Source organism: Lepisma saccharinum, chromosome 16, assembly GCF_977018435.1.
Source record: "Lepisma saccharinum chromosome 16, izLepSacc3.1, whole genome shotgun sequence".
NCBI lineage: Eukaryota > Metazoa > Arthropoda > Insecta > Zygentoma > Lepismatidae > Lepisma > Lepisma saccharinum.
In genome coordinates this window covers 55,911,262-55,939,223 of record NC_139244.1, presented here as the reverse complement: position 1 = coordinate 55,939,223, position 27,962 = coordinate 55,911,262, and the positions used below count along the sequence as shown (strand labels likewise).

Below are 27,962 nucleotides of genomic sequence, written 5' to 3'. Positions count from 1 at the left end.
GGTGACGAAACAGTGTTTTTTTCGTTCTACGCACCGCTTCTTCTTCAATGGGGACCTGGCAACTCTGCAGGACCCCAACTTCCGGTTCCGTCTTCTGTTTCTTCTCACACCGATGATGCTATAAATTAGCGAAAATTTTGAATTTCCTACTGTCCGGTGAGTGTTTCCTTTTACCTTATTTGATTTTTACTTAGCCCTTTTGGCCCTCCTTGTTTTTATCCATATATATATATATATATATATATATATATATATATATATATATATATATATATATATATATATATATATATATATATATAGCACAGGAATAGGATCAGAAAAGGTGCCAGAAGGGTGGATAAACACTAATGATGAAGGAGACAGTAAAAAATTACCACACGAAGAGAAATTATTCTATATTTCGCGATGTATGTCGCATTTTCAAGTTGAAGAAGAAAGATCGGCGTTACGAAGAGTAGAGGCACAGAATACTGACCGTAGCGTCTCTACGATCAGTGTTGCCAGAAACAGTTGATAGATGACGAGAAGTTCTTTCACCAGTGTTTACTGTAAGGTGGGTGGGTAATTTTGGGGAGGAGAGGAAAGGGTTACTGGTTGGCTAGGTTGAGTCCGGGGGGTATAGTGGCGTGCGTGCCTGTTATGTAGGCCTTTTCCCAGCACCTGCGGAAAGATGTGTCAGAGCGGGGGGGGGGGTAAAAGATGGATGATGGCAACACGGAAGCAGTTATTGAAGGTGGTGTTATGGCTGTTGGTGTGGATGGCAACAGTGAAATCGGAGTTTTGGGTGGAGGAACGTTGATTATTAATCCTTAGGTTCAAGGGGGTGGAGGTTTCGCCTATGTAGAAGTTGCCGCAGATTTGGCGGATGAGGGTGTAAATTAGGTTGGATGAGTGGCAGGTGCCCTTAGGGTGAAGGGTGAACTCGCCTGCCGCTGTGGGGATCAGGAGGGTGGGGGGAGGTGATGAGTATGGGGCAGGTCTTGCATCTGGGTTTGTTGCACCTGTGAGCTGGGGGAGTGGTGTGGATGGGGTGGGAGTGTTTCGGACCAAGATGTTTTGGAGGTAGGGGGGGGGCGATGGAAGACGACCCTGGATTTATCCCGAAAGATGTCCCTCGTATCAGGATCACTGTGCAGGATGGGGAGGAGGGAGTGGAGGGTATGTCTGATTTCGTAATATGGGGGTGGTATTGGGTGATCAGGGTTGGAGGGTTGGTTTTAGGTTGTTTGGTGCGGTTGTGGGAGTTGGCTCTGGTGATTTGTTTGTTGATGAGGGTGGAGGGATAGCCACGGTTGGTTAGGGCTTGGTGCAGGCGTAGGTTGTAGTTTTGGTGGGATGAGGGGGATGAGTTGAGGCTCTGGCCTCTGAGGGCAAGGGGAATGGGATGGCTTTTTTGGTGTGGTAGGGGTGGGAGCTGGAGTAGTGGAGATACTGGAGGTGTTGGTCGGTTTAATATGTATGGAGGTTTCCAAGTGGTCTCCCGCAATGTGGATGTCCACATCTAGGAAGGTCACTTGGTCTTCTGAATGGAACCAGGTGAATTTGAGGGTGGTGAAGTCGTTAAGTTGGTTTAGGAATGTTGTGAGGGAGGGTTCGCCATGTGTCCAGAGGAGAAAAATGTCATCTATGAATCTGAGCCAGAGGAGTGGTTTCAGTTGCTGGGAGTCAAGGAATTCCTGTTCCAGCCTGCCCATGAACAGGTTGGCATAAGAGGGGGCCATGCGGGTACCCATGGCTGTGCCACGTATCTGCAGGTAATGTTGATCACCGAAGCAGAAGTTGTTGCAGGTAAGTACAAGGGTTGGCTAGTTGTATCAGGAAGTGAGTGCTGGGATTGTGGGGTTTAGGTCGGCAGTTAAGGAATGATTCTGTGGCACGGAGGCCATGGGCATGGGGAATATTAGTGTAGAGGGATGTGACATCAACAGTTTGTGAGGATGGTGTTAGGTGGTAGGGGTGGTAAGTTTTGGATGATGTTAAGGAAGTGGTTGGTGTCACGGAGGTAGGAGGGCAGGGCTTGGATGAGGGGTTGGAGGTGAGAGTCTAGAAAGGCTGAAATGCGTTCAGTGGGTGAATTGTAGCTGGACACAATGGGTCTCCCGGGGTTGTTCGGTTTGTGAATTTTCGGGAGGAGGTAGAACATGGGGGTGCGGGGGTTGTCAGGTATGAGTGAGGAGATGGTGGAATTGGATAGGCCTTCAGGGGGTCCTCGGGAGAGGACAAAATCCCGAATTTTGTCAAGGTGTGTGGTAGATGAATCAACCGTGGTGGGCTTGTAGGTTGATGAATCAGAGAGTTGACGGGAGGCTTCCGCCACGTAGTCAGAGGAGTTCATGACTACTGTGGTGGACCCTTTATCGGCAGGGAGGATTTTGATGTCCGGGTTGTTGCAGAAGGGACCGGAGGGCTTGGTGCTGGGCTGGGGTTAGGTTGTGGTGGGAAGAGGAGTTTTGGAGGTATGTACTGTCAGAAACATTGTTGACAACAGAGGTGATGTATCTTTCAAGAGGGTGGTTGTTGGGAAGGGAGGGGGGGGCAGAATTGGAGGAGACTGGGATGTATGTCTGAGGGATTAGCATTGGAGGGGGGATTCTTGGCCCAAAAATACGTCCACCTAAGTCTGTGGGCGAAGGTTTGTATGTCAAATAGTAGCCGGAAATTGTTAGGGGTGGCGGCTGGGGAGAAGGTAAGACCTTTGGAAAGAACGTCAATTTCGGTGGTTGTGAGGTTGTGGTTGGAAAGGTTGAAGACGGAGGTGCAGTCAGTGGGTGGAGGGGGGTGAGGAATGTCAGTGTGGTGGGAGCATCTTTTGTCCGAGGACTGGTGCTCTTCTGTAGTGTGGTGGGAGGGGGGTGCATGGTTAGAGATGGTAGGTTGGGGTGGAGTGGGTAGAGGTAAGGGTGGATCTGGAAGTAAGGGACATGCAGTTTTGTGGTGGTGTTGTGGGGGGAGGGTGCATCCTGCATTCTTGCCCCCTAGCGAGAACTTTTGCTGCCGAACTAACCCTAACCATGTACAGATCACAGCTCCACCGGACTCGAGAACTCTCGATTTCCATCCAGTCCCTCACCAAAATCCTCCTACTGACCCCAGGCAACAACAACAACCAAATCAACACACTCTGGAACCTTTCCCAGTCCATAGCCCACAACCTCAACCAGAAACACCTGCAAAAACTTTCCATTCTCTGCCGACAAGCCCTGAATGCAGGATGCACCCTCCCCCTCCCCTCCCACCACAACACCACCACAAAACTGCATGTCCCTTACTTCCAGATCCACCCTTACCTCTACCCACTCCACCCCAACCTACCATCTCTAACCATGCCCCCCCCCCCTCCCACCACACTACAGAAGAGCACCAGTCCTCGGACAAAAGATGCTCCCACCACACTGACATTCCTCACCCCCCTTCACCCACTGACTGCACCTCCGTCTTGAACCTTTCCAACCACAACCTCACAACCACCGAAATTGACGTTCTTTCCAAAGGTCTTACCTTCTCCCCAGCCGCCACCCCTAACAATTTCCGGCTACTATTTGACATACAAACCTTCGCCCACAGACTTAGGTGGACGTATTTTTGGGCCAAGAATCCCCCCTCCAATGCTAATCCCTCAGACATACATCCCAGTCTCCTCCAATTCTGCCCCCCCCCTCCCTTCCCAACAACCACCCTCTTGAAAGATACATCACCTCTGTTGTCAACAATGTTTCTGACAGTACATACCTCCAAAACTCCTCTTCCCACCACAACCTAACCCCAGCCCAGCACCAAGCCCTCCGGTCCCTCTGCAACAACCCGGACATCAAAATCCTCCCTGCCGATAAAGGGTCCACCACAGTAGTCATGAACTCCTCTGACTACGTGGCGGAAGCCTCCCGTCAACTCTCTGATTCATCAACCTACAAGCCCACCACGGTTGATTCATCTACCACACACCTTGACAAAATTCGGGATTTTGTCCTCTCCCGAGGACCCCCTGAAGGCCTATCCAATTCCACCATCTCCTCACTCATACCTGACAACCCCCGCACCCCCATGTTCTACCTCCTCCCGAAAATTCACAAACCGAACAACCCCGGGAGACCCATTGTGTCCAGCTACAATTCACCCACTGAACGCATTTCAGCCTTTCTAGACTCTCACCTCCAACCCCTCATCCAAGCCCTGCCCTCCTACCTCCGTGACACCAACCACTTCCTTAACATCATCCAAAACTTACCACCCCTACCACCTAACACCATCCTCACAACTGTTGATGTCACATCCCTCTACACTAATATTCCCCATGCCCATGGCCTCCGTGCCACAGAATCATTCCTTAACTGCCGACCTAAACCCCACAATCCCAGCACTCACTTCCTGATACAACTAGCCAACCTTGTACTTACCTGCAACAACTTCTGCTTCGGTGATCAACATTACCTGCAGATACGTGGCACAGCCATGGGTACCCGCATGGCCCCCTCTTATGCCAACCTGTTCATGGGCAGGCTGGAACAGGAATTCCTTGACTCCCAGCAACTGAAACCACTCCTCTGGCTCAGATTCATAGATGACATTTTTCTCCTCTGGACACATGGCGAACCCTCCCTCACTACATTCCTAAACCAACTTAACGACTTCACCACCCTCAAATTCACCTGGTTCCATTCAGAAGACCAAGTGACCTTCCTAGATGTGGACATCCACATTGCGGGAGACCACTTGGAAACCTCCATACATATTAAACCGACCAACCACCTCCAGTATCTCCACTACTCCAGCTCCCACCCCTACCACACCAAAAAAGCCATCCCATTCCCCTTGCCCTCAGAGGCCAGAGCCTCAACTCATCCCCCTCATCCCACCAAAACTACAACCTACGCCTGCACCAAGCCCTAACCAACCGTGGCTATCCCTCCACCCTCATCAACAAACAAATCACCAGAGCCAACTCCCACAACTGCACCAAACAACCTAAAACCAACCCTCCAACCCTGATCACCCAATACCACCCCCATATTACGAAAATCAGACATACCCTCCACTCCCTCCTCCCCATCCTGCACAGTGATCCTGATACGAGGGACATCTTTCGGGATAAACCCAGGGTCGTCTTCCATCGCCCCCCCCCCCTACCTCCAAAACATCTTGGTCCGAAACACTCCCACCCCATCCACACCACTCCCCCCAGCTCACAGGTGCAACAAACCCAGATGCAAGACCTGCCCCATACTCATCACCTCCCCCACCCTCCTGATCCCCACAGCGGCAGGCGAGTTCACCCTTCACCCTAAGGGCACCTGCCACTCATCCAACCTAATTTACACCCTCATCCGCCAAATCTGCGGCAACTTCTACATAGGCGAAACCTCCACCCCTTTGAACCTAAGGATTAATAATCAACGTTCCTCCACCCAAAACTCCGATTTCACTGTTGCCATCCACACCAACAGCCATAACACCACCTTCAATAACTGCTTCCGTGTTGCCATCATCCATCTTTTACCCCCCCCCCCCCCCCCCGCTCTGACACATCTTTCCGCAGGTGCTGGGAAAAGGCCTACATAACAGGCACGCACGCCACTATACCCCCCGGACTCAACCTAGCCAACCAGTAACCCTTTCCTCTCCTCCCCAAAATTACCCACCCACCTTACAGTAAACACTGGTGAAAGAACTTCTCGTCATCTATCAACTGTTTCTGGCAACACTGATCGTAGAGACGCTACGGTCAGTATTCTGTGCCTCTACTCTTCGTAACGCCGATCTTTCTTCTTCAACTTGAAAATGCAACATAGATCGCGAAATATAGAATAATTTCTCTTCGTGTGGTAAGTGTTTACTGTCTCCTTCATCATTAGAGAGAGAGAGTGTGTGTGTGTGTGTGTGTGTGTGTGTGTGTGTGTGTGTGTGTGTGTGTGTGTGTGTGTGTGTGTGTGTGTGTGTGTGTGTGTGTGTGTGTGTGTGTGTGTGTGTGTGAGTGAGTGAGTGAGTGTGAGAGTGTGAGTGAGTGAGTGAGTGAGTGTGAGTGAGTGAGTGAGTGAGTGAGTGTGTGAGTGAGTGAGTGTGTGTGAGAGAGTGATCCACAAAATAAATAAGTTGTTTTATATATTTTTAAACTGAACGTCTGGGTAGCATTGAGATAAAAGAACTGAGTTTTTCCCTAATATTCATGGTAAAGAATATGGTAGTTATACTTTGTCTTTAATTCGATTGAACCATTTTGTTAGGTTTCATTGTGTAATGCAACTTATTTGCCTGGGATGTAACGAAAATACGTAACAGGTCGAGCCAGGGTTGGTTACTCTCTTCAGAGCAAGTAAAGCAAAACAATGTCGAAACATTGTGTTCAGTTTTCAAATCTACCACAACACAGTAAGATGTCTGCACACAACCAGGCCTCACTGCATCTAATTGAAGTTCAAACATGCACCAGGAGTCACCAATAAACCATATTGCAAAACACAGCAAGCCGATTGTGGTTGTCACATATTTCTTCAGAGTTGTGGTTTTAGCCCTAGGTCTTTTGTGTCATGCCTTGTATAGATTGGAAACTGTTGTAAACACTTTTTATGCCAAATCAGTACAGTTACATTTTTGTGAATTTCGTCAACACTGTAATAGTATTAATTAGACCTAAGCGTACACTTTGTGCCAATATTCATTGCACACACACACAGACACGCATACATACCCCAAAGCTTGACAATTTCAAACACACCCTCCATTCTTTCCTTCCCATCCTTTACAGTGATCCTGATATAGTGGAACCACAAGGAAAAGAGCTTGTGCAGAACTGCATCACACTCGCGGCTGTAGGGGGAGGAGGCTTCAGTGCAGTCCGAGCCATTGTTGCCAGGCCTATTGATTTCTCGAGAGATTTCCTTAATAAACTGTTGCTATAGAACCACCAAGAACCTGCTGAAAACCTCATTTCCTGCTCATCTTACTTGGGCGTGGAGGGGAGAGGTGAGCTCCACTCAGCCAATAAAAGTGCTGTTTGAACTGTGAAATTATGCCAAACGCTAATCAATTGTGCTAGGACATTATTATTATTACTATTTTTAGATGGTTGTATTTTATCCCACCCCAAAATCTATTTCTATTTTGGTTATTTAATGTCGCTTTTGTGCCTATTGGTAAGTACAACTATGAGGATGAATGAGGAACCGATGAAATGGCATATGAGATGACACAAACACAGTCACACATCCATGCCTTACTAGGTAGAACCTCTGACTTTGTAGCATGGCTAATATATTTTACTATTTTTCTAGCATGTGGGGAGGGAAGCATAAGCATAAGCATTGTTGCCTTCAATTATTGAGGAAGGCATCATGTATAATTCACCAATATGTTTCAATGCATTTTTTCATTATGGTGCAGGACGTCCAAGATGAGGGGGAATTAGCCCCCTTGCCCATGAGAAGGTCGTTCATTCACTACTATTAGATCATCAGATTTTTTAGCATATCTTCTGGTTTCCCAAGGAACACACTCCCGATTTTTTCAAGTCTTACCTGGCAATACTACCCCAAGACCAGTAGGGAAGATGCACAAATGCTTTTGACCGAAGGTTCTTTTCTTTGTGTTCAATCTGTAGTAAGGGTGTCTTCCCAGATATACCTAGAGACATATTTCATCGATCTCCCAACTTCAGAAATATATTAGTCTGAAATATGCGCACCCATATAATATAACAAAGCAAGCTGAAAGACCTGCCCAATTTCCTTAACTTCCTCCACCCTTCATTTGCACGCTGCTGTGAGGAACTTCACCCTCTGCCTCAAAGGCACTCGCCTCTCCTCGAATCTGATATATACCAGTGGAACCTCGATTTCACATTTTTCAGGGGACCAAGCTGTAAAAACTTAAAATACGGGAAAATGTAAAATCCAGGAAAATTTTATATCATTTTACTGTGGCCCGATCATCAAGATTAAATGTATTATGCGAGGAAAATGTAAAATCCAGGAACGTAAAATTGGTGTTCCACTGTATTCTCATCTGCCTGGTTTGTGATGGCTTTTACCTGCTCAAACGAAAAATCTGAACCTCATAATGCTGTACCACCCACACCAACAGCCACAGCTACAATTGTTCAGAGTAGCCATTAACCACCAACACATCCTTTCGGAAATGCTGGACCATGAGCAATCATAGCCCCTGGGATCAACTTAGCTATGCAGTAACCATCCCAACCTATAACTCCCTTCTCTCCTCCTCAGAACCCAGACACTTATTTCTGAATTTCCCATCCCACCCTATTGGTGTAGGTCTCCTTTCATCTAATGACTCTTGCTTAATGTGACCAGACATCCGGTATTAGCTGGCACAGTTCCTTTTTTTACGTCCCTGTACCAATTTTTTTTAATGTAAAAACAGGGATGTCAAAATGTCCCTTTTTTTTATTACAATGACTTATCAATACTGCAACAAAACGCCTTCTCTACTATTACTATGAACATTAGCTTTGTAACGTTCAGTCCTTCCAATCTAACTACAGTGCTGAGTGCCATTTATATCAGAGGTCTGCACAGCTGCAGTTATGGGGGAACATAAGAAGCAATTGATGTGCTGACTTGTTGATCTGTGCCCTGGCAAGAAGCAGTCGAGGAAAGGTATGTTTTGAAAACACACTTAGCTACTGTTGGCAGTAGATTGCTGTCTTCAAACATTTGTGACATTTATTCCTTTATATAAATACCGCCAACAATTCAAAATTGCAAATGCACGTGCTTCCGTTGAAAGAAATTCAGTGGTTCTGGTAGAAGACGATTCAGTGTTCTTAAGTTCTTAACTTATAAAATACACAAAATATTATGAGCAAATTGTGTATACAAAAACCTGCGAAAAACTAAATATGCCACCCAAAGGAAAGTGTGTTTTCAATACAGACCTGCAGGAGGAATCTTATATTAAGAAAACAATTTCTGGCTCAGACATTCCCAGTGAATGACTTCTAATTCTAAAAGACTGCTTGGTTGGAGTTCAGCGCACATCACCATATTATGTAAGTTTTCAAGAATAAGTATTTGTGACAAAACAGTTTTTATATTAAAATGTGTACATTTTGACATTCCATTTTGTCCCCTTTTTTGCTTCAGGAAAATGTCAAACTGTCCTGTTTTGTTGTTTTAAAAATCTGGTTATCTTACTGTTGCTACCTTCTCCTGATGGAGAAGATAAGGATTTTGGAAGGCACTCAGATTTCAACTTCTGTCCCATGCAGCGCAAACTGCATTCTTGCAAGTTAATGAGACTCAGATGCCTAGACCAAGAGTGAGTACAATCCTCCCATTTTAGTTTAGTCATTCCCAATGTTGTTGTTGTTATATTGTCATCTTGCAATTTTGAATTTGCAGGAGTGGTGTACCTGATGGCGAAAGCCTACCTGCATTGGAAAGATGAAAAATACCTTGAGTCATGCTTAAAATGTGGAGAACTAGTGTGGAACAAAGGTCTTCTAAAGAAAGGTCCAGGTAAGAGATGAATGTTATTCTAACCCATACCTTTTTTTTACCCAAAATTGGATGCAGCTTATACTGAATTTTAAAGCAATTTATCCTTAGCTATATCATCACTAAGGCTTGGAAGTTTGATGAAAAATTATATATTTTTTTTCTGAGCCTTGAAAACAATGCTAAACCTGATATCAGTCCATTTCCCATAAGTTAGAACCAGAAAACATTGTTTTTATTTTGCATTTGTCTTCATTTTTTGTTTATTTTTCTTCTCACCTGTTGTTTTGTGAATTTTAAATGCATTTGCTAGCATAATTTAGGAATTTAAATTTCCTGACGTCCAATTATCAAGTTTGCCATTAATCGAAAATATGATCATTGGAAATGTGCAATATTATTTTTAACTGAAAGTTTGTCAATGTGTTAAATAATAAATTGTGGTACATTTATTTTTTCTCAAGCACTTAAAATACTTCGTGTAAAGACTACTTTGAGGTGTCCTTGCCAGCCATTAAAATTGTTTTAATTTTAAGTTTTAGTCACAATATAAGAAAAATTATAATCTGATGTACGCAAAACACAACTGTATTTTCAGATTCTGACTGACTACTGTACAGTGATCAGAACGCTACATTTTAAAAGTAGCTTCACTACAGCTACAGCTACTCTTCCAAAATGTAGCTTTGCTACAGCTACAGCTAAGCTACTTGCTACTTCGCTACTTTTTCATTAAAAAAAAATATGGGTATTCAAAAGAAGCAGTTGTACTTACTAGAAAATAGATTCCGTTATTTATTATTATCATACCCATCATTCTATCATTTCGATAGCAGTATTGCCGCAGTAACCTATTGTTACTAAAGTGTTTGAGAATGATGTGTGCGTATATAAGTGGCAAATTAATTCAAATTTGATAGCTAAGTATTACCATTAGGGTGTTACTCAAATCTGACATGTTTTTCAATTAACATATTTTTATTCATGTTTTTATATCAACATATTTTTCTTGAAGATAAATAGCTGTTGGCTGGATTATATTGATAAATGTAATTTGGTTATATTTATATCAGAATTATTTATATATCAATTAAATAAATTACGTGGATATCTATTATCTGTGATCAGGACATTTATCATCTAGATTATTCGTATTGCCATTATTTAGTAATAGACATGGTCTTTTTAAACCTCATACACAAATAAGTGTTATTGTTGAATTGTCTTTGAGACTGTTGTTGCATATAAAATTTACCTCAAAACTACCAAGAAGAAATGTAGCTGTAGTGAAATTTTCGCTATAGCTACAATTTTTGAAATGCACCACCGCTACAGCTAGAAATTTTGTAGCTAGCTACAGTAGCATTGCTACAAGTAGCGCACTACTTCTGACCACTGCTACTTTATCGTGCAAGGCCTACTCTGAAAGCAGGTGAATGACTTACACAGAAAAGTCTTGAAATAAAAAACTAGATTAGCACTTATTTCCTTTTTGCCCCTTTGCATCAGTAGTTTAAAACACCAAACAACAGGTTTTGTCAAATTATTCAATTACTCTGTTGTAATTTATGAAGAAAATCAAGCTTTCATTTTAAGAGCGAAAATTATTTTAGGTCATCAACTTCCAAGCCCTAATCATCGCATATCCTTTAAAAACTAAGTAAAACGAATATATTTATTTGTACACTAAGAACACTTGCTCTTCATCAATTTATTTGAGCGTAATGTACCACTATCAACTTAAAATTTTGAGATTTCACTCATTCATAGTCAGTACTTGTTTTGCTGCACAGTAACCATTCAACTTGCATAATGACATGAAAAGAAATGCTAACAACTTCAACCACTTTAAGGGCCTCCCTGATGGCAGAGTGGCAACATCGTCACCTTGTAATCAAAGGGTCCCAGGTTCGATACCCAGTGGAGGCACATAGTGGTTTGAATCCCACTTTAAACTGTAGGTTCAGTCCTGATTAGCCTTCTGTGCATAAAGTGGACTTCAAACTCAAAATCAATAATAATAATAATAATAATTCTGATTCTGATATAGTCCTTGACTGAAATTCAAAGAAAACTATTTTCCCCATAATAGTATTGTCTTGTAAAGAACCTGTGGCGTATGCAGCACGTAGGCTATACATGCATAAATATGGTAGTTTGAGTGGCCTCCCCGATGACACAGTGGTAGCGTGTCATCACCTTGTAATCGAGGAGTCCCAGGTTCAATACCCAGTGGAAGCACATAGTGGTTCGGATCCCACTTTAAACTGTAGGTCCAGTCCCGATTAGCCTTACTGGTCATAAAGACATGTGAAAGAATTTTAAGTAGGATTTGCTTTCTCTGCATGTAAATCCTGCAGTAACCATTACAGAGGATCACATGCAACTTTTTTTGCATTATTTCAGAAAGTTTTAAATATTCACAGGCAAAAAAAAAGTGAAGTGCTCCCCTGTGCTTAGCACCATGCCATGAAGGGGGTGTGGGGGTAATGCCCCACACTTTCTTGATTTGGTCATGAGTGGGGGTGATGTGATCAGCATCACGCCCCTAACCGCCTTTACCCCCAAAGGTTTCCCCCCAGGTACCCATGTCATTCGACGCTAGAAAAGTTCCCGGATTTGAACAGGCCGGGGATCGAACCCGGGACCTTGAGCATGGTAGTCAGACGTGTTACCGACTGAGCCACCGCGGCCACAGGTGAAAAATGAAAATATTTGCTCATGCTTCAGATATAAACCATGAAAAAATATTGCAAATGTTTACACCTGTTTGTCAAGGAAATGATATGTACCTATAGTGAACTTCAAATTAACTGTTTCTATGTACGAAATGTGTGGAGTTTAATTATTCGTTATTACAGGCATCTGCCATGGTGTTGCTGGCAATGGGTATGTCTTCCTCGTATTGTATCGCTTGACCAAGGATCCCAAGCACCTTCACAGAGCAGCAGTTTTTGGCGATTTCGTCTTTAGTCCAGAATTTAAGCAAGCTCGTACGCCTGATTCTCCGTACAGCTTGTATGAAGGCTTCGCTGGATCTGTTTGTTACTTCTTGGACTTGTTACAACCTAATGAAGCTGAATTTCCATTCTTTGACATATTTTAAAACTGATAACATACCCCTTTTGATTGTTTGTTTTCTTAAATTACAACTATATGACTTCTTGATTTATCTGTGCCTCACTGTTCATTACATGTGGCTATCAGATGGTCAGATTTATTTATGCAGATCTCGTGGTTCTCAATAGGAAATCTTGCAAAATGTTCTAGTTGTATTATGAAGACTGACATCTCATTTTCCACTCTTTTTATTAAGTGTAATGAAATGAAGTTATTCTTTGTGTATAACGAGTGAGTTATGTGTAGATATAATCTTTAGCATTTGCCTTTAGTACAACTGTTAATATTCTAGTTTCATCAAGTTGTGTAGAAATTTTGTACATTTTTTGTGTGTCAATTTGAAGATTCTTCTAGTACAAACTGGCCATTGTAAATATTGTAATACCTGTACTATTCTTGTTTCATAGTCTTGAATTTCTGTACATCATTTTTCCTTTTAAAAAGGAAAATAAATATATATGCAATAGCTATGAAGAAGTTTCTATTTATACTTAATATTGTTATTATTTTAATAGTCATTATTCAAGGTTTTTATTATGTAAACTTTAGGAAAAACTCTGTGTGTCTGGCATGTACTTTTCTGATTTTGTTGATTATGGAATCTGATATGCGATGGTGGGTTGGGCTTTTGTGTGTGTGTGTGTTAGGTGATGTAATTGAATTGAAATGTATTTATTTAAGTGCTGTGAACAGATTTACACCTTTATACAACACCGTGTATTTAACATACATGCATAAAACTATTTTATAGAGTAAGGTTAGCTTCATAAAAGAGGCTTAGACTAATATACATTGAATACACAAGTCAGATTTTTTTAAAAAAAATTATAAATAAAAGTTAACACATAATTGTTCTTAAAATAGCCTACATTATTGTCAAATTTAATTTCCATAGATTGGGACATTTACCTGTACTCACGATACCAATTTGTCCATCCAAGAGTTAGATTTCAAAACTGTAGTTGCAATTACATTATGATGTCGTCTGGTATTACAATGAAGCATTTTCACACAGAATTTATCCAGATTTGTTTTACTATCTATTACACCTGCTACGATATTTTATATAAACTGTTGACAGAATATATTTCTTCTACATTCAAGGTTACATAATTTAAGTTTTTTTTTTACTTACGTTACTGTATTCATAATTGACATAATACATTTTAAAATTACTATACATAAATTTACAAAATGTGCGTTAAACATTTTCAATTAGCAATGTATTACTTTTGAAATTTAGTGGATGTCATATTTGACAAGCATATTCTAAGGACGTCCTAACTATAATGGTATACATTAAGATGAAAAGTTACAAATTACTACTTGCTTTCCATTTTCGTATCAGGTTTCCCATAACAGTGAGGCCACGGTGGCTCAGTCGGTAACGCGTCTGACTACCATGCTAAAGGTCCCGGGTTCGATCCCCAGCCGGTTCAAATCTGGGAACTTTTCTAACGTTGGAAGCGGCCTCGGTGCCCACCCAGGGTCAAATAACATGGGTACCTGGGGGAAACCCTACGATTTAAAGGTGGTCAGGGTCGTGATGCTGATCACATCACCCCCACTCACGACTGAATCAAGAATGTGTGGGGCGTTACCCCCACACCCCCTATATGCCTTCATGGCATGGTGCTAAGCACAGGGGAGCACTTTACCTTTTTTACGTATAAGAACATTCTGTCTTGAGTTTACGGAAGTTTGCAGTTTCTTTCCTATGCCTCGTGGTGTTATACGTCACTGGTGAAGGTTCGAGAAAATTACCACGAGGAAGCGATGTTGCCAAGGTCTTCTGCATGCCTACTGGAAATTGACGGATAGATGGAAGTTTTGAAAGGCTACTTCCCTGTAACTTAGATCTCGTCATTAGCAGCTGTGATTTATAGTATTGGAGGGATACGAAAATCTACAGCTGTTTGGGCTTTCTGAAGGACCATTCTAACCAGAAGTAGGTAGATGTGGCAACTGTGTAATCGTGAACCAACATTCAAGGTAGGTGACGTGTTTCACCTATTATCAGGATTTCTTGCATATCAGAAAGTGCATGTTGTTCACTCTCGAAAGTGTTTAATGAGAAACGAGGGTACAGATACGTAATGTTCAAAATTACATTTTGGTTAATTTCATGACAAACATCAGGTAATCATACTATTTTCATTATTACGAACAAGACATTAAATAAAAGGGTCATAGTGGATGTTAGTTAACTTTTGAGAATTTTTCTGTGTTGCTTTGGGCAGAAACGAGCAACTGAAGACCAACTACGATTTCTCTCTTTTTTCTAGTAAAATTTCTGTCTAAATCAAATGAGCATTTAAATTGTTGAATAGGGCAAAATTGTCGTAGGTTCTTTGATTAAACCAGATTATGATTATCTAGATAAGAATCTGTGTGGGTTAATGTTGGAAATAATTTGTTATTTTTCGCTGGTCAAAATATTGACATGAATGGATGAATGATCAGAACAAGTAATAATCAACCTAAATGAACGTAAATGAGTAACCTTCATGGTTGTATGTCAATTATGTTGAGATATGTTTGTTTGTTGAAGATTATTCCAGATTTTTACATTAGTACGTATATGTTACACATAACTATAGAACAAATTTTGTGAGAAGCTTGCATTTGATTTTTATAATATCCTTGTTACTTAATTTTGAGAGAGAATAAATATTGTTAAAATTAAGGTTTTTGAGAAACATTCTTCCATCCTAAAATTATGTTTCAGAAAAAAGTATAAAAGATTGGAGGGGCAGTTTGTGGATGTAACGCATTTTCCGATACACGAGAAAAGTGAGAATGTAAATTGTTTTTTTGGGTACACATATTAGTGAATATTTAATAACTTGTCTGTCAACCTTGAGATTGTTCTTTTTGTACTTTTCTCCCCCCCCCCCCCATTTTTTCTATTGATGAATCATAGGATCTTGATACTATTGAATAAATTTCCATTGGTTCTAATATTAGGGATAGGTTCTGTACGAACCCTGAAGTGTACTACAACCCTGGTGCAGATACTTCAACATAAAAATTTGTGCGTTCTGCTATTTAGTTCAATTAAAATCCATGATAGCCCTCTGGTCCAGGTTTATCACGCTCGAGCAGAACGTTACAACACTATACATTACGTTTTTCTGGTATACCTTACAAATTTAGTTTTATTTACATTTGTTCTGCATTCATTTGTTTATGTAATTTAAATCCTTCTGTAACAAATAACAATCATTAATAGAGTTTATTTCCTTATACATTTTGGAATCATCTGCATATAATAGGAGATTCCTACTTGAGACAGAATGTTCCATATCATTTATGAAGAGCACGAACAATAGTGGTCCTAGGGATGACCCTTGCGGTACAACACTCTTCATGTTGGCTATTTCTGAATAACAATTGTTAATTTTAACTTTAAATATTTTGTCCAAGAGGTAGTTTCTAACCATTTGCCATAACTATCTGAAAATCCAAGTTTATATAATAATATCTCATGATGTACAGAGTCGAAGGCCTTTCCTATATCAAAATATAAGACATCAACCTGACTCCTGTTCAAAAATGACTGAGTTATGAAATCTGTGATCACACTTAAGTTGGTTGTTGGGGACTTGTTCTTTATAAAACCATGTTGATGTTCGTTTATTAGAAATTTGGTTTGAAAACTGATATACTTATGTATTATATTTTCAAATATTTTCCCAAAAGAGTCAATTATGGCAATGGGCCTGTAATTTTCAATACCTTTTAGAACTTGAACCACAACACTGGTATTCGCGTAGAAAATCTCTACCCAAATTATATCTAAGTCATTAAAATTTATATTCAACTTAATATTTTGTTTAAGGAAAATAACACAGCCACCTCCATAAGACATAGTGAATTTGCAAATTTCTATCTTTATGTATTACTTGATATTCTGGTAAAATATCAGTAAAACAAGATTGATTTTCATAAAATCAAGTTTCAACAAATAATAATACAAGGTAAAAAAAGGTAAAGTGCTCCCCTGTGGTTAGCACCATGCCATGAAGGCATATAGGGGTTGTGGGGTAACGCCCCACATTTTTCTTGATCCGGTCATCCGACGCTGGGTGGGCACCGGGGTCGCTTCCAACGTTAGAAAAGTTCCCGGATTTGAACCGGCCGGGGATCGAACCTGGTGCCTTTAGCATGGTAGTCAGACACATTACCGACTGAGCCACCACAGCCACATAATAATACAAGGACTAAAAAAAAAAATGAGAAAATGGTAATATTCACCAGCTGTTTCGACCTGTCTCCTTCAAAGTACTCCCCTCCACCGTGCACACACACCTCCCAGTGTTTCTTCCAGCCTGGAATGCCTGCTGGAACTCCGGTTTTGGAATGGCCTGTCGGCCCCTTAGCGAATTCTCCTTGATTTCTTCTATTGTCTGGAATCTTTGACTTTTGCGGGTTGATTTCAACTTTGGGAAGAGGAAGAAGTCGGCTAGTTCCAAATCAGTGGAGTAGGCCGGTCGAGAGTCCACTGATGTCTGGTGCTTTGCCAAAAACTCTCGGACAACAAGTGAGGAAAGGACATGTGCATTATTGTGACAAATCATCCAGGACTTGTTCTACCACATCTGGGGCCTATTGTGCTGCACCTTTTCATGAAATCGTTGTATGACTTTAAAGAACACTGCACTCACTGTGGAACCATCCGGCTCAAACTCCGATCTCCTACCACTCGAAGAACATGATCAACATCATTTTAACATGGGATCTACTCATTTGTCATTCTCGATGGAGGCTCGACCTGATCTGAAATGTCCGTACCAATCGTAACACTGTGTTCATCTGAAACATTCCTCGCCATAGGCTTCATGTAATATGTCTTCGTAAACTCTTTGAAAGTTTTCTGAAATTTCACATATACTCGCTTCTCTTCCCTTCCAGTTACTTCATAGTTGGGTAACTGAAAATCATGGCAGGCACTAAACGCACCAGCACTCAAAGCGATCTACTGCATTACTGCAGTTAGCAGCAGCTTTGAAACTGGGCCAAGTTAATAACTAAGGACACCATTATGCACCACCACTGTTGGTTCTCTTCTACGAATTTATACAAACTTTACATAAGGAGTTTGGTTTCTTTTTGAACAGGCCTTGTATATCATAGGATTCAGACTGTATATTATTTTGTAGAGCATCAATTTTGGTATTTAGAACTTACATTTTGATAATAACAAACAATCTATTCATGTTTTATTAGGTGCATCCAGAAAGTAAGTTTCCCTGGGGTCGTGCACATAAAGGAAACATTATTTCATTCATTGATTTATTGGCACAGATACAGCACTTGTCCAGTTACTTGTCAACATAATTCCCACCGGAATTCAGGCACTTGTTGCGATCCGCAAGAGAGACAAAGAGACAGACAAATGAAAATGAAATTGAATGACTTCGTCTACACGGCTGGTCCAGGGATACGTGCCTCCAGGTTACGTTGCCGAATAATAGGAAGGATGAACCTAACCTACTCACCCACTTTGGGCTTGATTGAACCTACGAAACGACCTGGCTATGCAACCTGGACACACCTATCCCCGTGCAGCTCTACGCTGTCCTCCAGTGACCATTAACATGGAGGATGTCCCCAATAGACCAGCATCCATTCCAAGGAGTGATTGCTGGTTTATCATAGGGACTTTCAGCCTATTTATTCCGGAGCGAGAGGTACGCTTCCCGGACTTACCCGCCCAAATATGAATTGATAAATCAAGATGTTGGAAAGACACATTTAATATTCTGATGTTATTACATTTAACTATACACAAGCACTACACAAACGTATAAGATTATTTTTACATGTGAGACCAACAAAATGGGTAACAAAAGCATTGTACTCACATATCCTGCTTCCACCTCCTCACACATGGGCCTTGGAACAAACACTTTTCACTCCAACTACAACTGGGGAGATTTTCTGTGACTTTACACTAAAAATATAGCGGTATCATAAGTCACATGGGTATTGGCTTGCACATGGACTGTTTCAGGGAGCTATATCACAAAGGATGGGCCGAATAATCCTGGATGCCTTTGGATACTAAGCATCATGGTTTCCTGAAGACTCATTGTCCTCACCATGTGGTATTGAAAATTTCCGAATTTTCATGTATATTGATTCCATGCACTTTAAGGCACTTTAAGTGCTGTAATTCGTCCATATTATACACTATTGGACTATTTCCAAGCACTTTAGTAGCTATTTCACATGTTTTAAACACAATGGCTACTCCATTGTCCTTTCTCCACTGGCCTACTCTGGCCCAAAACTTGGAGCGATGTAAACTGCACCAACTCTTTTCACCAAGTGGAATCAAGATGGCTTCCTCACATGTTAAAAGCTATCACAGTCTCATTGTCTGGTAGCCACGCCCATGAAGCCATCTGATTGGTCCACAGCACTTTGGGTTACTTGCTTTCATCAAGTACCTTGAGAAGCCCAGTAGATGGCAGTCCAGTCAGGGCTAGTTCCACTGACTCTCACCAGATGGCTCTGGTGCTGTGAGACCGATTGTCTTTTGTCCAAAAACATCGATTTTTTGATGTTTTTGTGGTTTGTTTGCACATATAATTGTGATTTGCAGTTATTTTCAAGGAAAGCAAGTTAATTTGTGCTTGCACAAATGTTATCCTGAAAATATCTGTATTAATAAAATAAATTGCATGAAAAGCACCATGTGCTCTCTGAATTCTGTTTGTCCACAAAAGGCTGTCTTTTTGATAACCAATGAACTTTGGTCTGGGGCTTATTATTTACTTAATATTTTGATGTTTTGTCATACTTTTACTAATTAGGCCTAATTTCTGTTAATCTTAACATATAATAGAAATGTCTATTCCTATTAATTTTACCTGAATTGAATTGGCCTTGTACTTTGGTTGGAGTGGAGTGCTGCCTGTATGTATTGGGGATGTATACCCAACCTTTGGTTGGTTATACATATCCCGGGCCCTCGGGAAAAGAAAAAGGATACGTGAAGCGGATCATTTTTCTTTACCCTTTAATACACTATACCCAAATACATACACAAAAATATTTATATACACACTGAATCATTATGACCACGCTGGTCTAAAAAGAACATATACATGAAAGAAAATAAATTTGCAATTATTCTTGTCCGTCACTTGGATATATGTTTGAGATATTGTTCTGTTTGATATATCGAACGGTTTCCTAGACGGTATATACATGGTTAATATAACACACACTTAAAAAGTTTTCAATAGATGTTCATGTTATAATGTCTGCTTTTTGTCGCACTGAATGCAGTTTTTGTACTCGACCTAAGCTGCATAATAGTTTTTAGATATGTATCTAATGTCTCTGCCCCTCATTCACTTGAGGGTGCAGTACCTTCAAGAAATGTTCATCTTACACCTTTGTATGATGTCCACGTTTGGTCACTTCACAATTGTTCGTCACTATCTCCTTATGTGGAGATCCCTGTCGCCTGGCTGTCTGTAACTTGCGTTGCCATCAAATGTTTTTGTTCTCGCTTTGCAGAACAATGCTTCGACCTGGCTGTCCATTGGGATTGTGACCAATCTGTGGAATATACTCCTTGTGTGAAGCCTGTCGGATTGTCATGGTGGTTCGTTTCTGGATGTCAATGTTCGAATACGAACCCCTGACACACTCCCTGCTTCCTCATATTGCTGGAACGCTGAAAAGATTGTCTCTGGTTCCTGGCATAATATGCTTGGGGGTCTGCTTCTGCCTATGACACCATGCACTTTTGTAGGTTCGCACCGGGGTTTTGTGGTGACACTGAGGGGGAGTTGGAGTGATGTACTCACTGGCCCCACTTCACACGCAGGCTTTGATCTTACCCTTGTTGGTTTTGGGTTGTTCCTCATAAACAACCCTATATGTTTGGGGGTGCTTGCATATTTCTATAACCGCTGACCCTGGTTTGGTCGAACCTAACCCGTCGGTAGTGCAAATACCCAAAGATTGTTAAACAATATTTTGCTTGATTGGTAGTGAGTGATCTAGCATAGATTTACACTCATAGGGAAATAAATCTCTATATGATGGTTGGACTCACTTTTGTGTCCAACAAAGAAATGGCCCTGGTATACAATAATGAAATTACCCTTTATACCACAATGAAATTGCCTTGGCATATAATACTGAAATAATACTTTTGTATACATGAATGAAATAATACTTTTGTACAAAACAACGAGATAATACTTTTGTACACAACGATGAAATAATCTTTTGTATACGACAATGAAATTGACTTTTGCATACAATGATAAAATAATCCCTTACATGATCTTGACATAAAATTTTTCTACCCTATGTACAAATGGGTGAATGTCACAGACCAGACAGAACCTCATCCACAAAACCTCTGACCTTTAACATATATTAATACTAGTGTTCAAAAAATGTGTAGCTTTTTCTCCTCATCTTGTACCTGTTGTACACTCCTATCCGTGCGTCTTACCCTGGATGCGCTAGAGGGATACCAATACCTCTTATGTGACTAATACTATAGCGCAGGAGCCGTACCGTCGCGTACTTCTCTCCTAGGTCCTACTGATATCGGGTTTAGGAAGAAACGTAGAGCTGACGAGCAGACATCTACAGTTTCCATGGGGAAGTATCACAAGGGTACGAGGGTGGAGCCATTTTGTGCGCAGTTACTCGTCTTACCAACAGACAAAGCAAGTCGTAGGGAAACGGCTGCACCCCGTCGGGATTGAGGATGAGTCCTCGTTGAATTCAGAGGCCCCTTGGCTTGAATTAACTTCTTTGAGGTACTCTTGATGCTAACACCGGATGTAGTAGTCTGAGCATCTCAATGTAATGACTATACACCTTATAGCTACACCTCCACAACTTCATGTTATTGACATGTTGGTTGGGTAGGCTCTTACCGCTAACACAATGAACAAGATTAAATATGTTATCTGTCACCTGATCACTACAAACTAATGGACCGAAGAAGGTGTGGAATAATTTGTGGGTCTGTCCCTCTAGAGCTTTGCTTTGGAGATGGGATTTAAGAAAAACTAAGTCGTACACTTTGATCACAGTCCTGTTTTGCTGTGATTCATTTACCTTATTGTTGGCTTTGTTCCGCCTTTCGGCCGTCCGGGATACAGCCATGAACAATTGCTGATCCCATTCGGTTTGTTCACCTGTAGGAATATGAAAGTGTTCCATAACGGGGTTCCTGAGAGAAACATGTAGCCTAAGTTCTGCTGGTGCGTACCCAGTGGTGTCATTGATCGAGTGATTGATAATGCTAACCACTGCTGGTAATTTATCTGACCATGTCTTATGGTTTTCATTGCACATGAGCTTTAAGAGCTTTCCCATCTCGAGGTGGGTCCTCTCAACTAGATTGGCGGATGGGAGATACGATGGTATAAACAGAACCTGAATTCCCATATTTTCAAGGGTTTGAGTGAATTGCTTGGCCCTAAACTGGGGACCATTGTCTACTACAATTCTTTGCGGAAGTGAAAAATGTACAAAATAAATATCAATGAGTTTCCTCAATATCAAGGGAGTGGTGGAATTTCTGAGCGGGTACGCCATTATGTATCTCGAACATCCCTCGAGAATGGTGAAAATGTACTTCTCTTGCCGCTTACTGGTTGGGAGTGGACCTACGAGGTCGCAGAACAGAGTTGCTCCTAACTGTTTGACATCCTGCAAGACTTGCCGAGGGGGATGAAGGTTCGGTTTCACCTGCTGGCATTGAACACAGTCAGTCACCCAAGCCTTGACTCCTCGCCTCATACCTGGCCAGAAAAAACTACGGAACACCTTATTGTGTGTTTTGTCTACTCCTGGGTGCTCATCATCATTGTGATATGCTGTGAGCACCTGTGAAACTAAAGATTCGGGAATGTATATTCTGAACTTATCGACAAAGTGAAAGTCTTTGACCACTAGCAGGTCATTGACCATTTGGTATTGCTTGCTCCAATTTCTGCACCTAGGATTGTTATCCTGTTCCCCCCCTTGCAGGTAATCTATGATTGCTTTGGACCTGGGATCCCTTACTTGCTCTCTCTGGAGATCGCCTCCGGACAGATTAGCTATGGGTTGGGGTAACACTTGAATTGGGTTGACACGTCTAACCATCTCTTGCTGTCTTTCCGGGATGCGGGATAGCATATCCGCTAGACAGTTCGTACGACCAGCCACATACTCCACATCAAACTTGTAGTTCTGGAGTTTGAGGAACCACCGGGTGAGGCGTACGTTCCATGAATAGGCTGAGTTGAGCCACGACAGACTCTTGTGGTCGCATAGGATGGTGAAGGTCTGACCTTGCAATAAGAATGAGAACTTCTCTATGCACCATACGATGCTTAGGAGTTCGAGTTCTGTGGAGGTATATCCTAACTCGTAATTCTTCAGAGATCTGCTAACGTATCCCAATGGCCTCTTCTCTCCTTCGCAATACTGGAAGCAGAATCCCCCCACCCCGGATCCTGAAGCGTCAGTCTGGAGGTAAAACTTCTCTGAGAAGTTGGGGTGAAATAGTTTGCAGTCCTCCTGGACTACTGATTTCAGCGCTTCGAACGCCTTTTGGGCATTCTCGTCCCACTGCCATTTGGATCCTTTTCGTAGCAGGTCGTAAAGAGGTTGGGTGTATTCATTATAGCTGGGAATGAATTTACGAATCCACCCGAAAGAACCTAGTATTTTCTGCAATTGTTTGATATTAGCAGGGGGTTGCAGGTTGGATATGGATTCCACATATTCCGGGCACATGGATATGTGTTTGGAATTGACTATGTGCCCTAAGAATTTAATTTGTTCTCTGGCAAATGAACATTTGGACAATTTAAGGGTCATGTTAGCCTTTTGAAAAATGTCAAGTACCTTACTAATGTGAACTAAATGTTCTTCAAAGGTGGCAGAGAAGATTGTGATGTCATCAACATATGCTAAGGCAAACTCCTCGGTACCACTCAGCAGTTTATTCATTACTTCAATGAACACCTGCATGCTATTGATGTGACCAAAGATTAGTCGCTTAAATTGGTACATCTTGCCATTGAAAGTAAAAGCAGTGTACCTCCTAGACTCCTCTTCTAGGCCTATCTGCCAAAAACCAGAAGATATATCTAAGGTTGAAAAGTGCTTTTTACCTTGGAATTGTGTGAAAATTTCCTCCATGTTGAGGGGTTTCAATTTTAAAGGCAGGATAAGTTTGTTGATCTCTCGTTGGTCTAACGTGAGACGTAGAGACCCATTCGGCTTTTGTACTACCAAAACTGGGGATACATATTCAGAATTTGAGGGCTCAATTATGTCCCATTCAATGAGCTGTTTGATTTCCTCCGCTACACCATCTTTGTATTTTACAGGGATGGGATAGTTTTTTCTAGCTACATACTCAGACTTGTGGAGGGTAATTTTGTGCTCGTGAATGTTGCACTTGCCTGGGCGGTCACTGAAAACAGTTCTCATTTGACACTGTGTTTGGAACAACTGTTCCTTTTGAGCTTGGGAGATACTGGTTGCATTGTTTGCGACATCTCGTATCTCGGGTATGGATGCCATGTCAGACTTCTGGAAGGTATCCAGGGGAAATATGTCCAGCTTGTGGATCTGTGCTTCCTCGTCTTGACTTGCATCTGGACCTATCGGCAAGAACTTAGTGATTGTGGATTGTGACCCTTTTCTGAACATTAATTGGTGGGATGAAAAATCTATTTGTGCATTAATCCCATATAACCAGTCTAAACCTAAAATACAGTCTATGCTGAGCTCGTTTACGACTACAAATTCTACGCAAATCTCCGTACCTTCGACAATGACACCCACTGAAGCAGTTCCTAGGATTTTTTGCTTTTTAGCACCTGAGTAATCTACTAACTTGATATTGTCACACTTAATGAGTCTGGGCCGGGATGCATTGTGCGTAATCTGTTTCCACATCTTGGAACTCAGCACAGATACCTCAGCACCAGAATCGACAAGCGCTTTGGTAGGTACATCTACCAGAGTCACCTGTATTACCGTACCGTACCTATTGTTATGCTTATTTATAGGGACTACACAATTGTTACTGGAGCTACAGAACTCATTCTCTATTGAGTCATATTCATCCAAATTCAAAAATGCTATATTTACTAACCTAGGAGGATTTGTTACACCTTGGCCACCATCACCCCCTGCGAGAGCAGCACTAGCTAGTTTCCCGAGGGTTGGTCGTAGGGCAGAATGGCATTCATCTCACTCTGTTGAGATCCCATTTGTCTACCCTTGGGTGTGTGACCTGGCTTGGTGAACCATTTTACCTCATCGAGTGCGTTGAGTATGGTATCCATACCTCGTGGGCTGAAGTGAACCAGGTCGGGTCTCATGTTTTGACCGTAACCCATGGTTTCTTCGAACAGTGACATGTTCATTTCTTGGCCCTTATGCACAAATTTCGATGAGGAATCCAGAACCCTTACATTGCTATTATCATCAAGGGATAATATTTTTGCAATTAGTGAGTCATACATGGCCCAGAACCTGTGTCGGTTCTCATTGGCTAACCTGGGAACTGGTGGAGGAGTCAGAACAATGACCTTCTGAGCACCTTTCCTCTTTAGGGTGTAAATGATATCCTGGAGGTTCCGGAACACCTGGTTGGTGTCCTTCCCTCGGAGCATATCATTTGTGGATACCATCAATAACACATTCTTATGTACACACTTTTCCCTTCTCAAAGCACCGAGCAACTGCGCTGAGGTTTGTCCAGATATGCAAAGTCCGATGTGGTAATTACCATCACTGTCTCTTTGGACAGGATACCCGAATTTTCTTTGCGCAAGACGTGACAACATTGAATCACCCACTGCCTGATACTGATTTATCAGTGGAGTGTGCTTGCATGAATCTGAACATTGTGGGACAGCTTTAGGTTTGGCATCGCCCTTCCCCACGTCAGGACGTTGCCTACCTAGTTTCCCTGGTTGTGCACATTTGGATGCACCTCAGCGAGATGCTCGGAAGACCCGTGTGAGCTGGCGGAACTCTTACGTTGGAACATTCCACCCTTTCTCCGGTCTACCTTGGTTCTGTTTGGGTACTCCTTAGGCCGGGAGCCCCTCGCAGAGTTGCACATGTGAGCGTCCTCCTTTTTGGATGAACCGCTCGCTTCACCCTGACCACGACTCACATAGGTCCGGTTAATGTGAGTCGTGGTTTTCCCGTAATTGGGTCGTGCTGGCCTTGCAACTTCCCTCTCAGGATATTGTGGCACTTGCACACTCTCATACCGAAGTATGGAGTTGGCCACCTCCTGAAGAGAGACGAAGGGAGCCAGGATTAACTGGTCCTTCAAGCTGCACGGCAGCTGTTGCACAACGTGGGTGAAAACCTGGTTGTCGGCGATTTCTGGCAACGCAAACCTAATCATTTTGACTTGGCGCCAGAAATATTTGTGCACTGATCTGTGCTGGGATGGGTTGTACCTTTCGTTGAGAGCCTTCGCAAGTGAAGAAGCTCTCCACCCATCCCCTTGGAAATATGAGAGGAACTGCCTTTTGAAATCAGAGTAGGATTTGAACCTTCGTTCGTTCCTCTCGTACCACTGCCCTGCCTCGTCCCGTAGACAGAACGAGATTATTTGGAGGGCATCCGCCAAATCTACCTCCAGGAGAGTGAGATCTCTCTCAAACTCCTGCACAAAATCTGAGGCCAGCCTGTTCCCCTGCCTGTTAAAGGTTGGGAGCTGTTTGAGATCAGCAAACCTAACCCTAGGTTTGCTCTTGTTCCTCCTCCGGTTCTTCCTCTTCCTCTGGCTCCGGACTTCGGCGTCCGAGCTTTCGGAGTTGGACTCCGGGGAGTTACCAAGTGGGTGGTACTTGTTAGGGGGAGACACATAGCCACTACTCTGGTCAGAGCTTTCGTAACCCTTAGGTCTTCGTTTGGCTTTGTGCAAGGCATGGTGAACAGACACATTCCGTGCAGGTGAGACGGGCATGGTGGCTGACGTAAGTGGAAGGGCGGACTGAGTTATTCGTCTCTCCATCCCTTCCAGGCAAGCAAGAATCCTCATCAGGCTTGCATCGTCAGACCTTTGTTCTGCTGGCAGCTGCTCCTCACCAACCCTTTGTTGTGAGGAGGTGCGCTGCTCAGTGACTTGGCCCTCGGAAATGCATTCATGCGATCTGCGGCCTTCCGCCTGACAGTTCGGCATTTCCTTCCTCACTTGCTCGAGAACCCTGTTCTCGATCGTGACCATGTGGTCACTGCAAGTGAGCTCTCTGCAAATGTTTTCTAGGGCATCTAACCTCCCTAGAATCTGAGCAGTGGTGGTCTGGTTGTCACCGCTTTGCACTTCGCCAACGAGTTCCCTCAGTTGCGAAATCTGGCCCGACACTTGTGTAAAATCCCTTTCTAACCTTAACTCTAGGTCATTACACTGGATCTCTATTTGGTTAATTCTTGTGGTATTGGACGCTACTTGCTTAGTTAACAATTCTGAGGTCTTCGTGGTGGCATTGTGGATGGAGTCCAGTCTGGCCTGGAATTCCGTCCTTACGGCTTCAAGTTTCCGATTTACTTCCGCCGATGCCTTGACAAATTCCCTACCCTGAGCATCAATTTTCTGACCCTGCGCATCAAGTTTCTGACCCTGCGCTTCAAGTTTCGCATCAAGTTTCTGACCCTGCTCATCAAGTTTCTGACCCTGCGCTTCAAGTTTCGCATCAAGTTTCTGACCCTGCTCATCAAGTTTCTGACCCTGTGCCTCAAGTTTCTGACTAACATTTTCGGATACTTTCGCTTGCTCCTGGAGCATTGCTACAATGAGATCAAGCTGGGGGTTATTAAGGGAACTTGCACTACCGCTGGGTGGGAACCCACGACCTGCCGGCCGTTCCAACGACCTTGATCTGGTATTCATATTTGGGGAGTGCCGGTACTGAGTCTCATAATCTTGCGATCCGCACGAGAGACAAAGAGACAGACAAATGAAAATGAAATTGAATGACTTCGTCTACACGGCTGGTCTAGGGATACGTGCCTCCAGGTTACGTTGCCGAATAATAGGAAGGATGAACCTAACCTACTCACCCACTTTGGGCTTGATTGAACCTACGAAACGACCTGGCTATGCAACCTGGACACACCTATCCCCGTGCAGCTCTACGCTGTCCTCCAGTGACCATTAACATGGAGGATGTCCCCAATAGACCAGCATCCATTCCAAGGAGTGATTGCTGGTTTATCATAGGGACTTTCAGCCTATTTATTCCGGAGCGAGAGGTACGCTTCCCGGACTTACCCGCCCAAATATGAATTGATAAATCAAGATGTTGGAAAGACACATTTAATATTCTGATGTTATTACATTTAACTATACACAAGCACTACACAAACGTATAA

The 27,962-nt window shown here is 42.4% G+C and overlaps 1 protein-coding gene across 1 annotated transcript in view; it reads left to right on the top strand.

Moving 5' to 3' along the window:
• The window catches only part of LOC146000490 (lanC-like protein 3), a 34,604-nt gene extending 20,971 nt beyond the window's left edge, over positions 1–13,633 (top strand). Inside the window, exons 4-5 of the mRNA XM_083138210.1 lie at positions 9,357–9,473; positions 12,314–13,633. Of these exons, the coding sequence (XP_082994336.1) occupies positions 9,357–9,473; positions 12,314–12,558 (362 nt within the window). The 3' untranslated portion in view covers positions 12,559–13,633. The remainder of the gene's footprint in view (positions 1–9,356; positions 9,474–12,313) is intronic.
• The last annotated feature ends 14,329 nt before the right edge of the window (positions 13,634–27,962 follow it).